At 38.2% G+C, this 18,458-nt stretch overlaps 1 protein-coding gene across 4 annotated transcripts in view; it reads left to right on the top strand.

Moving 5' to 3' along the window:
* The window catches only part of SEMA3D (semaphorin 3D), a 138,528-nt gene that overhangs the window by 69,028 nt on the left and 51,042 nt on the right, over positions 1 to 18,458 (top strand). For all 4 annotated transcript variants that reach the window (XM_030459131.1, XM_030459138.1, XM_030459153.1 and 1 more), the window contains 4 exons: positions 4,474 to 4,536; positions 6,074 to 6,193; positions 10,359 to 10,452; positions 13,739 to 13,867. In XM_030459131.1, coding sequence (XP_030314991.1) covers positions 4,474 to 4,536; positions 6,074 to 6,193; positions 10,359 to 10,452; positions 13,739 to 13,867 — 406 coding nt within the window. The remainder of the gene's footprint in view (positions 1 to 4,473; positions 4,537 to 6,073; positions 6,194 to 10,358; positions 10,453 to 13,738; positions 13,868 to 18,458) is intronic.

Genomic DNA, 18,458 nt, shown 5'->3' on the forward strand with positions numbered 1-18,458 from the left:
CCTTTGACTGTTTATAATTCTGGTCTTCATAGCCCTTTGATTCTTCCTGCATAATATTACCAGTCTTCATTTGTATTAGTGATGCTTCTCAACTTTGAAACATCTGCATGTGTTGCAGAGTGCTGGGTTTTTTCCAAGGCTACTGAAAGATATACAAAATAGGATGAGCTCTGACAGTATTCCTTGAGGAACTGCATGAGCAACTTTCTACCACAAGTACTTTACTTACCAGACTATTTTTTCTTGTAATAATGCCAATTTTTGTCAGCTGAGCTAATCAATTTCTATGTGACAACTTATGAAATACTTAATTGGAGCCTGACAGTGAGGAAATCTACTACGTTAATGTAGTGTGGGATTCAGCTTTGATATTAAAGAAAAACATTAGGCTGGAATAACAGCTCTTTACTAAGTCTCCTGTACCATACTGCATTTTCATTGGAAACGAACAAAAAATTTATTTTGACACATTGCAAACAGATGAAATAAGCCTGTAATTTGCTCAGATATCTTGTATTCTTTCTCTTTTGTGTTGTGACAATATACAGTATTTTCTGATCCTTTAGTAAAGTCCTGCTTCATCCCTTATAAGTGTTTCTTGAAAAATCTGTAATTTCATACTACAGTTTCTTTGGAGTCAGAGTCCAGTTTTATTTTTGAGGCATCACTTCCCCTAAGAATTTATAGTCCAAGTGTTAGCCTAGGAACAAAATTAGAGCAACACAGATACAGAAAGATGAAGAAACTACTCACCTATAAACAATATTGATCAATCTTCATCAGAGATGACAGCTGAAATAAAACTCTTAGAAGTCAACTCAGGTGTTACTTAAATATATATGTATAGTGATGTATATGTCATCCACACATCAGTTTATATAGGTAAATAAATCTCTATTTAAAAAAAAAATTCCTTTTCATTCATTTCTTATAGTAAAAATGCAGTTTTAGAAGAAAAATGTTACTTTTTAAAATGACTCTGCTTCTGATATGAAAAGGACCTTTGTGGTTTTTAGTGTTTTGTTTTAATCAGGAATCAATTTCCAGCTACCTTTTAAAGTGATATCTTATCTGTCCTACACTTATGTACTACTTAATTTTGTACTCCTGGGAGGTTTTCTTTCACTCTTCTAGTAAAGAACTTATTAACTTTAACTTATTAGGAGATTTTAATTTCTTTCCTGTTGCTAAATTTAAGAAAATATTTGTAGAAGGATTTAAAAGTAATTGTATTTTTTTTAATTGGACTATGGAAGATAAAATCAGGAAATCATGACAGTAGACAACCTTTGGAATTTTGATATGGATATTTTGCAAGGAAAATAAACTTAAGATTAAGAGAAGAAAATAATCCTGTTAAAGTCTATAATTCATGTGTTTCAACTAGTTACATTCTTGCCTTAAATTCAGTAAATCCATCTAGCTATTCCAAGATTTTTTTAGACATTTCAGATACATGTGCAACCATAAATATATTCTATATGTAATTTTATACCATCAAAATATTATAAATCTAAGTGTCAGTGTGGTTGTCACTATTATTGTATGTTGGTCATTCATGTTCTTTTTTCTTTCTTTGAGGTTTAATTTTTTGAGGAACTTAAGAAAAAGTCTTTGTCAAATAAGATGTTACCATTGTGAATTCAGCATGTGAACTGTAAAAAAATTACGAAACAAATTGACCAGTGTCAAAGCATCAACCCAACTCCAAGCTCAAAAATTTTAAATATAAAAGAAATCACTGGAACATCTAGTCTAACTTTTTGTATACTGAGAGACTAAATACTTACCTGAAAAAAATGCAGTTAAACTTAATCTCACTCCCTACAAAAAAGCCAATGCAGATTCATGTAAAAATTTAGTGAGACTGTTTCACAGATGTGAAGTTTCTTGCGTGTTAGTGTGTGAGGGAGCCAGACCCGTGGTACTGTTACACAGTATGTAGCTTAATAAAAAATTAAGTTTATGCTTTCTTACTCAACACGTCAGCTCATTATTTATGATGCAATTTTCTTGACCCGTTACCATTTAGAACTGACAATTTCTGGGAACCTCTAATTTCTCTTATGGAAAGTAAATAAATATCACTTTAACTCCCCCATATATAATTGCAAATTGATTTTACAGTTGGATCACTTAGCTTCACTTTTCATTGTCTAATACAGCCTTGTAAAATGAGAAATACTAGGCTGTTGAGTAGCCAGAAAGTAAAACAATTGATTTTTCTATGATAATTTATTGTGGTCAATTATCATAGAAAAGAGAGGACGGGGGGAGGTTGGGCTGTGTCTCAGCCTGACTGGTCCTACTGCAGGACAAACACTGTTTCCCATGAAGGAATCTGTACAAGAATTGTGAGATGTTTATTCAGACAGATGTCTCTGAATATAACTGGGCCTCCCAAAGCAGGGATCCTGTTCTTCTCTGTAGGCAGCAAGGAGAGCTAGGCACTTTTGAAAGGCTGCAGAGGGACAGCTTGTCTACCTAAATGGATGCCTAAACTTTGGCCAAAAAAAATCTCAAAAAAACCCTCAAAGACCTCTAACCTTCTCTGTTACTGATACAGGGATCTTGGGCAGAATTAGGCATAAATTTTATGTAATTGTCCATATTTTAATTGTCCAAAAGTATTTGGATATCCACAAACTTTCTTCCAGCTGTTCCTTTTCATCAGTTTTTGTCCACTGGCACCTCTTAAGTCTTTGGCTCTCTCCTTAACCAATGGCACTAGGGCTAGACCAGTGCTACAAGTGAGACCCATTCTACTTTTCTCAGGCAGAGACCAGTTGAGTTCACTGATGGTGTTACCTTCATGTCTTCCCAATGACTTTGCACTATTCCCAGTATTTGCCTCGATACTTGCTGGCATTATAAGCTGTGTGAGCTGGACACACTGGCACTGCTGATTTCAGACTGTGTTATCCTACCTGGATGCTCTCATGATGTCAGTTTGAAAAAATGCTCTGGGAAGGAGCTCTTGGTGCTCCAGTGCTGAGATGTCATATTACCTTATCTCTGACTTAAAGTAAATACAGCCGTAAAGGGTTAAGGTTTAAGTAACTTAAAATTGATACCTTTGCATATGGCTAACATGTCTGTTTTCACTGGAAAGAGAAGAGGGAGAAGTAAAGTGAAGACTCCAGATTGAAAGAAACACTGGCTGTAGTTTTGGGAAAGTGATAAAGCTTATTGACACAGGGCACTTTTTGCTTTCCTTACCTGTGTGGGGACTCAGTCTGTGTATCTGGCAAGCCACATCCTTCAATATGCCACCTAGCTGAAAGGAAATATGACAGCAGTTACCTCCTTTTGTGTGTTGTTGAGTTGTTCATCCTTCCTTGATGATTTTTTTCCTAATGCAAAGTATAATGATTCTTTATTCATACATAGTTCACTATTTAAGATTTTATAAAGTGTGATTTGAGACTCAACACTACTCTTAAAGCATCTGTGACTACTAGTAATCTGTTTATTGGTTCTTGGGACTAGAGGCAATTTCCTAACCAATATTGCTCAAAAATTAGTGTGATTTGTTGCTGTTGTTATTATTAGTAATGAGAAATGGCTTTGTCTAGTCAAAACAAGAAGGAAAAAAAGATTTGTCTTTGGTATGGTTTTCTGAAGACCTTAGCTTATATTTTGAATTTATTAGAATCAAATATATTCTCAGTAGCATGTAGTTTTGACTGTTTAGTTTAAATCAGTGAGACAGAACATGAGGTGTTGTTCATAAGTACTACTTCACTAACACAAATGAGGTTATATTAGTAACAGTAATTTGTCATCTGGCTCCATCTACACCTAAACCCAGTTTACAGAATTCTGCAGTGCAGGTGAATGAAGAGAAACAACAATAATACATGCTACCAGTTATCTAAGGTACAAGGTGTTCCTCTAAACTTCCATGTCATTGTCCCAATAAATTCCATGTAGTGCTGATGAGTGACATTTTTAAACTCTGTGCTACTGATTTCTGTCAAATGTACTTTTTATTCTACATTTCTTTACAGCTACCCTTAATTTTTTGAACAAAACTTCTTTTCACTTTAAAATTGGCAGTAACAGCTACATATTTTTCTAATGGCTTTGCCAAGTTCACTGGGCCAAATTCTTCACAAATGTAATTTTCCTTGTTTTGCGGTCAATTTAGTTTCCAGGTGATTTGAGTCATCATAGCTTGGAGAAAACATGCAATGCATAATGGTGACAAGGTGTGCTAGCCAGCCATCAACTAAGTACTTTTAAAAAGTAAATATACTGAATGAAAAATTTAACAAAGAACAGAGGGGTTGATTTAAATCCTCTTCACTTTTAGCAATTGAACTCTGAGCTTGAAGAAATGTTCGTTTAAATTTGCATGCAAATTCCTTCAAGAAGAATAAATCAGTTTTAATTGTTCATTCAAAGAAATAGTTAAACCATAGTCACAGGACAATTTATAATATTCATAATTGTCTTATGGTCTTGTTACAGATTTACTGGACTGCAGCAAAAGAAAAGGTAGAATTATGCAAATTAGCTGGGAAAGATGCCCATGTAAGTATGGTATATATAAATATTTTTAATGCTGTGATTATTGTATAACTATGGATGTGTTTCTAGATGCACAAAATGGGTTAGTAAACTGTTTTTAACACCATTTTCCTGGACTGATGAACTAACATGTTTTTTTCTTCATTACAAAAAAATGCTACATTTCTATTTTTTTCTTTAAAGTTTAATATTACAAAAAAAAAACCAAACCAGTTCAGTATAGCAAGCAGCAATCTTACTAAGGCATTCTTGTATGTCGTAGGTGCAGTTGAGAGATGAATGGACTTTCCTCTGAAATGCATCCCAGGGTATATTCCCCTGAAATCCTTTTTTCCCATCAAACTGCTTCTTTTTTTCTTGGGAATGTCCTGAATCTAACTTCATTATAATTTATTAACAGAACAGAGTAGCAGAGCAGAGTACAAATTAACTTAATTTACAGACAGCCATAGTCAAGGTTAAAATAAAATCTCAGACTTATTAGCTTTTCCCTGAAACCACACATCTTCTTCAGGAAGTCTCTTTAGGAAGTGTATTAAAGGTACATTCATATGTAAAACAAAACTTTCATATCTCGTTTGCATAGCACAGATTACATCATGTGTCTAGACCCACTATAAATGTAAACTTTTCCTGTCTGTGTAATAAATTTTTTCCTTTTCTTTCCACAAATCCTGTGGTTTCTGTCCAGCTTGTCTGTTACCAAGGTGGACACCAGCTCAAAACACTCTACTGAGCTCTTTGCCTGAGGAATTTCAACTTTTTATCCTAACTTATTGCTACCCTTATCTTTACAGCAGATAAAAACTAAACAACACCTCTGCTGAGCACTGGGAAAATTCTGATACTGGTCTATGTGGAGGATTAGTGCAGATCTATTTCGACACTGAGACAAAAGGAAAAGGACCAGAGAGGAGAATATTTGTTTTAAACTTAGATCAGAAATAATCTCCTTTTTGCTTTCTACATTGTTTCTGCAGCTTGCCTCCCACGTACGTAGGTCTAGGGTAGCAGCTTTGACATATGCATAGCTCTTGTATTCCCTCCTAAGTACCTTCTTATAGGTAAATTATTTATTCATACACAAAACATACCCTTGGAAGTATGCTGAAGCCCTTTGGTCCACCACAATTATTTTTATAGTGCAGTCTTTGGTGTTGAACCTTGTGCAGGACCCTGAAATGGGAAGAAAGGCAGGATTGGTAGCCAGACTAACCCAGTGGCTCTCCAACCTTTGCCCAGTTGTTGACAGGGGTTGTTTGCTACAGCACAGGGGGAGCAGATATCCTCCAAAGTGAGCTTTAACCACACAGCCTCTTGTGGCTGTAAACATTATAGCAGAATTCAGCTTGCAAGTCTGATTAATGAACTGCCTACTAGGTAGTGACTGCAAAGCTGTAGCTGTCACAACTTTGAATGATTTAGTAAACAGTCTTCTCTACTAGGCTTGAGTTTAAATATGTCAGTACTATAGCTGTATCCTATTAGAATGGATAATATGAAACATTAAAATTAAATTTTTTCTTTGTTTTCCCAATAGACAGAATGTGCCAATTTTATCAGGGTTCTTCAGCCCTACAACAGAACCCATGTTTATGTCTGTGGCACAGGAGCCTTTCACCCTCTCTGCGGATACATTGAACTCGGAACTCACAAAGAGGTAATTTAGTTTCCTCACCACTCTGACCTGTCAAGGAATAACCCTCATCTTGTTTAGCATTGATCATAGGCTGGAAAATATTATGTGAGTGTGTAAAAAATGAACTGACAGCAGCTTGCATAAATAACAGGATAAATGGTGGATTTTGCAAATCAGACGGGAACTCGTTCTCACATTTGATATGTGCGTATCACTTTTAAACAAAGCACTTCCCTCAGTAGGCTTAATACACAAAGTTCTTCAGAATGACACTTTTGTATGATTAACTAAGTGAAGAGAACATTTAGCCCAGATGTCTTTGTAGTAAGTCATTTCCTCACATGCTTTCTGCTTACGTACACACTCGCATGCAAGCAGAGTTCAAGATGACACACATAGTTCTATTTTTTAATGTAGATACAACCTCGGTCCATAGAGATTGTTTCCTGTTCCTTATGCATGAGACTGTAAATAGTCTCTCAGTTTGAGCCCATGATGGCATCTCCAGTCTTTGCAGATGGTCTCCAGCCCTGTAGCTAAGTAGGTGCTGGGCATTCTCCATCACTTGTGGCATATTCCTTAACTGAAGTTAGCAACTGGTTGGTCTTCATTTGCTGGTGACAAAGAAATCTCTATCCTAAGTGGTAAATGTTTGAGACATAACCCCAACAACAGAAGCATTCTGGTGTTGTGTCAAGCAGCCACTTAGTACACAAGTCTCTTTTTAACTCCTATAGGTATAACACTTTGGCTATATTTATAACACAGGCTCTGTTCTCAGACAGTGTTGAGATGTGAACTGTCTGGCTGCTTGCCTTTCGTGTTGGTTTCCTATGCTGCTGTAGAAATAACCTTCTCTTTTCTTTGGATCTTGGTGAAATTCTAGAATATTTACGTCTAATGATAAGTTATTAAATGAAACAATGAAATGAATTAGGTACCCTGACATGTAAACAAGGGCAGATGTTCACAGAAAAAAAGAAAAAGAAATAAAAATCCCCCCCAAAACCAACCAAACAAAAACCAACAAATGTTATTAATGCTTGCCCAGCCTGAGAATCATCTGTGACCCACATAATCTGTGTTTTGGTCAACCAGCCCAGAGGGACTGCTTGTGTTACAGAAAACTGAAGCTGCCTGAAATCTGCATGTATGGTGGTGGTCTTTCCCTAATAAGACATTAATACTACTGGCCTTGTTTCATCTAAGCTGTGTAACTGGGCATGCAACAAAATAATTTTTTAGGTTTCTTTGCTTCACTACTTCAGATTGTCCAGTTGAAGCAATGGAAATTTTATATCCCTTGTATCATGCTGATTCCTTAGCCTGAATGATCAAATACACGGCTGAATTCAACAGAACAGCTCTCAGCAAGAGTATAAGTAAAGCTCTGGTTTACCTCTGGGTCATTAGCAAGATTCCTTATTCACTCTACCATTGCACCTTTAACTACTTCGTTTGTGAAGGTTGTTTTCATCACGCATTATGAAATTATGGATTTGGTCTGATTGTTCAGTCTGGCAGCCAGTCTAGACAAGGGGTCTGTCTCAATTAGACATGACCAATTACCTTATGAGAGGAAATGGAAGAAGAATCCCAGTATTGTGTTTCCTAATCCCCTCACTGTCTCCCAGTTCTGCCTTTCTTTTGCATTCCTCCTTGCTGCTCAGCTGCAATGGGAGGGTGGGCAGCGTTCAGCACTACTTGTGTCTTTTCTGATGGTGCATCTCGTCTGCAGCCTTTTTGTGGATCAGCAGCTGTGAATGGCATGAGGTATATTTTGCCTTTCCTTCTTGGGTCCCAAGCACCCCACAGCCATCATCTTTGCACTGCCTTTGACATGGCAGGGGCGTGCTGAGGACAGACCCATGGGTGTGAATTTAACAGGCAGATAAAAATTTCTCCTGGTTGTATGAGCAGAAGTGAGGAGTCCCACGTGAGAATTCAGAGCACTTTTACTGCATATCCATTCTGTTAGTTTTCTCTTCTTCTCTCCCCCAGTTTTTTGTTTTTTGTTTTTTTTAACTCTGGGTTTTAAGAATGGATAATGGATGCTTGGTAATTAGCAACCTCTACAGGCATCTGTAGGATGCTTGGGAGAGCCAAGTCCTGAGATAGCTTCACTGAGGCTGCAAAACCAAGCAGTGCCCTGCTGACCTCAGGAAGCCTCTGGTGGATCTGCCCAGTGGTCTGCTGGCCAGTGCCAGTGCTGTGAAAACAGAGAGGAAAACAGTATGGGTCAGGTGACTCAAAACCACAGCAGACACTGCTTTTGAAGCAGTACAAATCCCCAACGGGATAACACAATTAAAGGGGATTAAAGTCCTAGTCTTGCTATTGCTGAAGTCACTGCCAAAACTTCTCTTGGCTGGTGAAGAAGAGACTTGGCCTGGTTGGTGCTGTTAGCCACAGCTCTCCAAGGGATGCTCATTTCTTTGAAAGCTTTGTCCAAAGTGTAAGCAGGAGTTTAATTCTTTGTGAACGCCTGGTAGTGTCCATTAGTTTGTCTGGGTGAAGTCTGAAATATTTGATGTTTATCTGTAAGGCCTCCAGCCCCTTGAGTACTGCTGGACTTGGAGATGGCCCTTTTTCATGTGATACAGAAGGGATGTGATCTCTGAGCAGCTCAGGATTGCACATTCTAGAAGAAATGATAATGAGAGACTAACATAACTTTGCATAGCATTGCCAGCAAAGAAAAAAAAAGGAGAAAAAAGAAAGGAAAAAAAAAAAGGAAAAAAAAAGCACCTAATTTTTAATTTTGTTTTGTCCTTGTTGTGCTCTGATACACTTTAGTAGCCTATGAATTTGTTTTAACTGATGTTTCATAGGTTTGAGAAAATAAACAGGATTTTTGTTTGACAATTAAATTCTGTTTTGTATCAGCCAGGTTTGCAGGAGGAAATGGAATTAATTTTCACAGATTGGAATTGATTTTTCTTTTCTTAAGGAGCTTAATTATTCAATATTCTGGACATTTATCTTCTGAGTCTAGAGATTCTAGGAGACACCTGAATGAAATAAAAATATTTGGTCATTTATAATCTGAATTTAATTAACATGTTGTGAAGAAGACTGATCTCATGTGGCCATCTTTGGGCATTTGCTAGCATGGCCTCTTAAATCCTCTTGGAAGGCAGAAGTATAGAAACAAATGCTTAAAATCATTTCATGTTTTTAAAAGTAACTGTTTAAATCACTGAAGTGTTTTGATTTTTTTTAAACTAATTTCAGAAGTTATGTCTCTACAATATACATTAAAACCACAATGATTTTTTTCCTGAACTTTAGTGGGACTTTAAATATCACAGTAGGTAGGGGAGCACGTTAGGAGTACTGCTGTAGGCAAATCTCCCATCTCTAATAGCTGGAGAATTCTGAAAATCAATCTTTATACCTGCAAAGACTTGACTTTATTCCTCTGAGCAATCAATTTGCCTTCAAAGGGACACTCTATAGGTTTCAGATGAAGCATGCTTTTAGGAAACCAGTGAAAGGAACAAGTAAAAAAGTCCATTTTGTCAATTCTAAACTGTAGCAAAACTTCAAATTACTGCTTGCAACAACTGAGCTGTTGATTGCCCAGTGAAAACATCAGGAACAGTTTTTAAATTATTTCTTTTCTTTATCTTGCTCTATGCCCTTGTTCTGTGACCAGAAATTAATCACACTGTATTTGGGAGCTACCGAGAAGGATCTATTGTGATATTTCTGTATCATTAAGCCCTGTTAAAAATAACAAGAGAGAGCATATGTTGCTTTCATTTAAAAGAGGCTGAATTGTGTCTGGTGCAGACATTATTCAGCAGTCCCTGGAGAAATTTAGGAGTCAGCCAGAATCCCTTCTGGGTCTCCTGTTGCAACACACTCTATCAGCACTTTCCCAAATGGAAGCCATTGACTTTTAAGTACAATCCAGCTTTTAATTTGAGTAGAATTGCATCTTTATTTCTGAAAATATTTGTACTTTTTTTTAAGTTTTGTGTTTCACTATAGAGCAAACAGGTTATATTAAAAAAACGAGTGAAAAAAATCCAGATTATAGAACAGAGACGCAGACTGTAAACATCAACGTTGAGATGACAGCTGCATGATCTAACACACCTTCATATATTAGCAGAATAGTTGTTTAAGTGAGTTTTTCTCTACAGCCACACCAGGATAACGAATATGTGTTTATTCTCAGGAAATGGTATTCCGGCTGGATACTCAGAACTTGGAGTCTGGCAGGTTGAAATGCCCTTTTGATCCTCAGCAGCCATTTGCTTCAGTGATGGCAGGTAAGAAGCCACAAGAGCCAGGCTCTCCTCTCAGATATGCAATGGTTTCATACATGAACCTGTGGTTGGAGACTCAGGAGATGACACCTTTGGAGCCTCTCTGGTGTTAGTTGTCTCTGATGCTTCTCTGTCCTCTTGGAGCTGAGGGAGCCTTCAGTCTGCAGACACCAAAGAGCTGGAAGAGCAGCAACACAAACAGACATTCAAGCAGCTGGGAAGCCTCTGCCAGTTGAGCAGGATGGTGGTTTCATCCTTACCCAGTCATTTCTCCTTTAAGAAGACAACAAAAAATTCCCACATGGACAGAAATGTTTCAAACGCTTCTGGGCCTCTTTCCGCAATTATCAATATGTTCTGCTCTTTGAAGTCTGCTGACATCCACTATTTCCATAAATACATTTTTGAGGTTTCTATTTACTCGAGTAGCCACTTCTGAAGCTGGAAGCCTAGGAGCAAGATAGCGCAATCTGCCTGCTGCATGCATCGCAGCACTGTGTGGTCTGACATTTGGTGCCAAGGAATGTCAGCTTGACCTCTGGATTTCAAATCACTATAAGAGCTACTTTTGTCATGGTTTGGTTCATAGCTTTGGACAATTTTCATTTAACTTGTCCATCAACCATATGAATACAAGATAAGAGTGAAGCACCATGACGTTTTCATTTACAGCCAAAGAGCAGTGGTGACAATGCTTTGAAGTATCAGTCACTCTGTGTTATAAAAAGAATATGACTAATGTTCAGTCTTTATTCTCAGATAATAAGATAGATGATTTGTAATTCTGACCCAGCAGATGGGGCAGGACTTCCTTTATTAAAAACAATAGATTAAAGCCCCACTTATTCTTCTCATGGACCCCTAGTACTGTCTAATGACCATGAAGTCTATTTTTAAAATAGCATTATAGAGACTTTAACTTTTTTTACTTCTTTTTATTCCTTTTTTTTTTTCTTTTTTCTTTTTTTTTTTTTAAAGTGGAATGGGACTCTGTGATTTATTATAGTATTGGCTAATTCCAGTAGCACTCTAGTGCTTTGACTGCTCTATTAAATCTTGTGAAATGAAGAAGCTGACATCTTTTAGCAAACTAAAACATGAACTTCAGTACATAAGAATTTTGCAGGCTAGATAAAATTAATGGTCAGTGTGTTGTGGTATCCCTTTTCTGACCATGCCTGGTGTCAAGTGCTTTGCAATAGTGTACAAGGAGCATTGTAAAGAGTTACAGGCCTGACCAGAGAATGAGTTCTTGGCCAGTCTTTTAATGATTACTTTATTCCCAGAGTACTAGGAGAGCAGTGTAGCTCATGGATAAGATACTACCCTGGGACTCAAGGGAGCTTGGTTCCTGTCTCTGCCATTTATGAGAGGAGTAACCTTTGGCATGTCACTGCTCTCTGCCTCGTTTTATTTATCTGCAAAATGGTGATAAAGATTAGCTGTATCCTTTTGAAAGCACTTTCTAATCAGTTATGCATATATGAGCTAAATAATATTTCATTATGTTTTCACCCATGTGTGTCTATAATGTCTTTGAATTCTACACAGCCTTTTGCCCCAAGTAAATTCCATAGATTTATTTGAAAAGCCAGTCTTTCTGACTGAAAAAATCACCTGCTCATAATTCATCTTGTATTACAAATTGCTGCTAACCAAAACTGCTCTGGACATAACTGGAACTTGGAATGAGAGGTACCAAAAGCTGAGAGAAGTGATGAAAATGCCTTGTCAGCAGAGGCAAAGCAAGGATGGAGAATTTCTGTTAGCTCTTCAGATTTATCGATCACTGAGTGCCTGTCAGTTAGCAAACACCAATTACCCTGCCCATTCCTCATTATGACAAACTCCTTTCAGAATGCACTATTGTTTCTTCACAAAGGCGACATGCTGTCTGAAAGACATGCTTTCCAATACTGTCATGGAAATAATACATAAGTAACAATAATAATGAAGCAAAAAGAAAACCGATGGATCTTTTTTTTTTTTTTTGCCAAATAAAGTGTCTGTGAATTGTGGGTTGTGGTATTGTTCACCCCCCACTCTTCCTTGATCTTATTTTTTAAGTGCATTTTACATCTTTTGCAAATGAAAACACAAACATATATTGAATGGTGTTTATTCTGTATTCACTCTCAACAAAGGGCTTCTCTCTAAGAGATCTTGTGAAATGTTTCCACCCAGAGTATAAGAAAATCTGGAGTAGGAACTCTCAGAAAGGGATTTTTATATACCATACAGCTTTTCATATGATGATCATTTATGAACAGGAACCTTTTTCTTTTTACAAACTCCAGAGATTTATTGTCGCAATTCATGAAATGAAAGCCAATCTCTTCCAGCTCATTGTATTATCTTGCAGAAAAAAAAAATTAAAAAATAAAATATTTGTGCAAAAAAATTAACAATAATGTTATTTCTTTACCTCTTTTTAGAAAATTTCTGAGATCTGAAGGAAAACAGAAAATATTGCGCGGTTCTTAAGGCTGTAAATTTTTGCATTGCTGACGAAGCTTGCAGAAGACAAAACAATAACTGCAGATTCAGCAAGCCCAGTGTACTATATTATAGACACAGTTTCCTTGAGAGATCAAGGCTGTCTACCTTATTCAAGTGAGATGTCTCATTTATTTTAGTGGGACCACTTGCTAATTCAAAATGATCACAATTTGGATCTGTAGCTATATTCCTACCATTAATGTGTCATGCAGTTAAGAATTCTTGTACTGATTAAAATGCTCTTTGTTCATGAAGTGTTGGATGGCAATAACTTCATCAGGAAAAGGCCAAGTTATAAAATTCCTTTAGTGGAGAACCCATCATGTTTACTACTAAGCTCAAGCCCAGAAGAAGCAAAGCCATCATAGCTATGGCAAACCTGAGACACCAAGAGCTAACTTGAATGGATAGATGGTTGTGTGCTCTCTGTGACCCCCTGGTCAGTGCTCACAGGCCTGGATGCTCAGATTGAATACACCCTTATACCCTTAAGAGCCCAGCACCCATTGAAGCTTAGGGAATTTACTTTTCTGAATGCCTAAAAGGTATGAAAATGAGACTTGGACTCCTTTACTTCTCAGGCATGCAATTACAAATATTACCCTCATTTAAAGGCAAGCAACCTCACAGAACCCAAAATCCGAATAAAATATAAGCTAATAATACTTTGAAACACTAAATGAGTTCATAGGCCAATTAAACACAGGTGTTGTTCACCCAACAAAACACAAATAGATTTAATTTTCTGCATCCCATAGCTGTAGAAACCCTGTTTCTTTTTCATTTGCAGACGAATATCTTTATGCTGGAACAGCTTCTGATTTCCTTGGCAAAGACACCGCACTAACACGTTCTCTGGGCCCTTCTCACGACCACCATTACATCAGAACTGACATTTCTGAACATTACTGGCTTACTGGTAAGATCCCAAACATATGCTGTTTTCATTTGCATCATCCCTGCCTCTCTGAAGTTAATAGCCCCTTCCTTAAATAAACATATGTCCAGTAACTATAAATATAGATACAGTATCATGGTATCTTTGGATTATGTAGGCTTTTTTAAAAAAAGCTCAGTGGAACAAAATTGCACTTGAGAAACGTCACAGAGGTGAAAATGCTAATTATGGAAAGAGTAGGAGCCTATGACCTATCATTCTTTCTGTCTTTTATCTATACATCTGTATAAAGTCCCAAAACTGGAATGGTATCATGACTTAAATGCTTCTGTTTCCAGTCTTGTTGGAATATTTTTTTTAAAACCTTTTTTTCCAATCACTTATTAAAAGCTGTTCCCTATACCATGTTGAAATGACAGACTAGAAATTCTATGTTCTTAGGTAAGAGGTCTTTTTTTTTTTTCCATTTTTGAGAGGGAAAAATACTCTTTGTTGCTGTGACAATCATTTTAGAACGACTAAGGGCACCCTAAAATAGCTTCCCAAGCAAAAACAGCACTTTTTCTTGCCTGTTAAAAAACATCCTGAGCTACTAAACCTTCTAAAAAAGTGGCTGCATTTACACCCAGCCAGTCTGAAACCACACACAGAGAAACATGGAAAACTTCACTCACAAGTTAACCGTCCTCAATTAAAGCATCCCCTTTTTAGCCATCAGCTGTCTTTAAAGATGTGGCAACACTGGCCCTGCTTCAGGATGCCTGTGTAACTACTATGGGTGTATTGTAAAGCCAGGGCCTGCTGACCACAGGGTTAGGTTGTCTTCCCAGCAGACAACTTCTGAAAGGCATAATTTTGCCTCCTAACTCCTTGCGACCTCAACAAAAGGAAATGTTCTTTTAGTTTTCTTTCCTACCCCTTCTCTCACTTCTTCTAAGCTGTTGCCTTAGGTTTCTGCCTAGATGTAAGTCCATAACATCAGGATTTCTGCTGTGGAATGAGGAGGAAAGGAGAAGCCACTTAAAGTCATTTTACCTTTCCAAATAGGAGAAGTCTTTTGAATAGATAAAAAAAAAATCACATCTGTGAGTGCTGACCTCTCCCACTTTCATCTCCTGTGCTCAAAACCTTTCTTATCCCATTTCTTCTGTCTTCTGTCTCTCCTTTCTATACATCCTTTGTGCAGTGTAGTCCAGAAATGGGCTGTAAACGATAAGGAGCAGGAAGGGTCCAGCAGACAGTTCTTGAACTGTAATTAACTGTGCAATTGAATATACAGTATTATTCACTGATGGCCTGCTGATGTTCATCAGGGAAAAATGTCTGGGGTAGCCACTTTCCTCAGGGATACTATAATACCTTAAAAAAAAAAAAAAAGATTAACTGCAGTTTAGTCTGGAGGAGCACCTGGTGTTATCATCAGAATAGATCCACCTTGATGAGTATTACAGGGTTCAGTTCACAGCCCAAAACAACTTAGAGCTTAAACATCCACATCCAAACATTTCCTTATGGCAAATTAATGCTCTTCTCTAAATTAATGCTTCTTCATTGAGCAGTTTGAGGCAAGGGAACAATATAAGAGCACAGAATATACTAAAGGTTTGAGAACTGTTTGTGTGTTTTAGTTTGGGGGGTGGATGGGGGTTGTCTGCCTTTCTTCTTTTCTAAATTGATTCATGTTTTATTCTGTTTTCACTTAAAGCATCTGTATTTGTAAAATTTTCTAAGGAGAATAATATATTAATATGTCTGGGTTTGTAAAAAAGCTTTAGTGTGTAAGAGTGCGACATGAAAATTACCCCACTATATAAATTACTATAGAAACACTGAAGACCCCTTATATACTTACATACACATACCTACTTACCTTGTTTCCAGTCATATAAAAAGCTGCAGCCATGCTCTGTCTAAGCCTCCACATACACAATTCATGCACTGTTATACTAAGAGGCATAGATATAAATGAGGTGCTTTTAATATTTTGAAACAGTCCTTTTAAGGCTGGAGAAAATTTTGAGTGGAACTCTAAATGATGGGATCATATCTGCAATAAGCTATGGGGTAGCCAATATATTACTAGTTGATTGTATTACATTTCCAATTATACACTTTTGTGCTTTCAGCTGATACTGATACAAAGAAAATATTTACTTTATACCAGGTATAACACTTTCATCTCATCTAAAGCTCCTCTTCTCTAAATCTACCACCCATTTACCAAGCAGGAAAGTTGTAGTGTAACTTGAGTAATTGTACAATTAGAAATAAATTATTTCCAGGCATGACTCATGTTTTACTTAAGATAAGCATAAAATATATAACTTGTTTTTTTCCAGAGAGCTGAGGAAGTTTTGCTACAATGCACCTTAATATTTTTTAAATTTAGCCTTGTTCTCTTTCTGGAAAAAAGATTATCCTTTCCTGAGGGAAGGGAGGGAAAGACAAAGCATAAGGGAAAAATGCGTAGGATACCTTCCAGTTCCTTGCAGGGCATCTCTATCTTGACTAATTAAGACATGTCTTAATCTCAATGACTGAATAGCAGCTCCACAAAGGAGAGAGGGAGGAAGGCAGCTAATCTTTCCCATGACTCATGCTCACACAGGCTGATACTCCTGCAGGCAGTGGCACTGAAGCCAGAGGGGATGCTGCCTCTGCTCAAGCTTCAGCAGAGCTGAAGAATCTGGCGATCCCACGGCCACTGACCGGAGCTGCCTCACCCTTGACTGTGGCCAGGGATGAGGCATGTGGGGCTTGTGGCCCTGCTCTGGAAGGCAAAACCACCAACTTGGACTGAGTTTGCCTCACGCTGGTCAGATACCCAAGCCCAGTGTGGTGGGATGCCCAGGCCCTGCACACAGGCTGCACTTAACAGCTGCACATCATAGAATCATAGAATAGAATCATAGAATTGGCTGGGTGGGAAGGGACCTCAGAGATCATCGAGTCTAACCCTTTTACCACCGTTGCCGTTGCTAGACTGTGGCACTGAGTGCCACATCCAGTCTCTTTTTAAATATCTCCAGGGACGGAGAATCCACTACTTTCCTGGGCAGCCCATTCCAATGCCGGATCACTCTCTCTGTAAAGAAATTCTTTCTAATATCTAACCTAAATTTCCCCTGGCACAACTTAAGACCATGCACTCTTGTCTTGTTGAAAGTCGTCTGGCAAAAGAGACCAACGTCCACCCGGTTACAGCCTCCTTTCAGGGAGTTGTAGACAGCGATGAGGTCTCCCCTGAGCCTCCTCTTCTCCAGGCTGAACAGCCCCAGCTCTCTCAGCCTGTCCTCATAGGGTCTGTGCTCAAGTCCCTTCACCAGCCTGGTTGCCCTCCTTTGGACCTGCTCCAGGACCTCGATATCCTTCCTGAACTGGGGGGCCCAGAACTGGACACAGTACTCGAGGTGTGGCCTCACCAGGGCTGAGTATAGGGGCAGAGTCACTTCCTTGGACCTGCTGGCGACGCTGTTCCGGATACAGGCCAGGATGCCATTTGCTTTCTTGGCCACCTGGGCACACTGCTGGCTTATGTTCAGCTTCCTGTCAATCCAGACTCCCAGGTCCCTTTCTGCCTGGCTGCTCTCCAGCCACTCTGTCCCCAGCCTGTAGCGCTGCATGGGGTTGTTGTGGCCAAAGTGCAGGACCCGGCACTTGGCCGTGTTAAACCTCATCCCATTGGAATCAGCCCAACTCTCCAGTCTGTCCAGGTCCCTCTGCAGAGCCCTCCTGCCTTCCAGTTGATCGACACTTCCCCCCAGCTTAGTGTCGTCTGCGAATTTGCTGATGATGGATTCAATCCCTCCCTTCTTTAGAGGAAGCTAAAGCCACAGTAGGAATGAGTGTTTCCCTGAATTGCATTCACAGAATTAGTCTTATTTTGGTTTTGTTTGTTTGTTTTTTCATTGAAATTTGATCATTTTGCCAGGGCAAAGAATTGAAGGCAATGACTTCTTTATATACTGCCAACTTTGGATGAGATTCAGCTCACTTAACTGTAAAAGGCAAAACTTAGAATCATGTCTGAGCTCAGTCATTTCAGTTGTCTGTGTAATTTACAGAGAGAAGTGACATTTCCTTGGTTGCAGTCCTCTTTTTTCTGACCCTCATGAGTCTTACTCCTCTGTAGGTCTTACTAAGGCATGCACTGTCTAAAACAGCTTCTGGTGATACAAGAAAATGACCACTCCAGTGAACCCAGCAGTGTAACAGGTCTTCCCAATTGGCCACAAGAGCTTATTTAAAAAAAAAAAAAAAAGCATGAGCAACACCTGAATCTGTTGTACAATATATTGTTGGAGATCATGATGTCTTTAATCCCGCTGGGTTACAAACAAGTGAAATTAGGATCTAGGTAAAAACTTCTACTGAAGCAATTAGGAGGGCTCAACTGTGTGTATGGGAAAACAGACAGTGGTTTAGAATCATCATCATATAATTTGTTTCCCATGCAAAGAATCCAAAACCCTAATTGACAGCTGATTTAAATGCATTGTTGTATGGATCTGTCACAAAAGATGAGACAAAGATCTCACTTGCAGAACATAATGTGCATTTCAGATCATGATCTGTTTCATTAAATTGTTTTCAGTCCCTTTGTCTTCATATC

The sequence above is a fragment of the Calypte anna genome, chromosome 1, assembly GCF_003957555.1.
Source record: "Calypte anna isolate BGI_N300 chromosome 1, bCalAnn1_v1.p, whole genome shotgun sequence".
Lineage (NCBI taxonomy): Eukaryota > Metazoa > Chordata > Aves > Apodiformes > Trochilidae > Calypte > Calypte anna.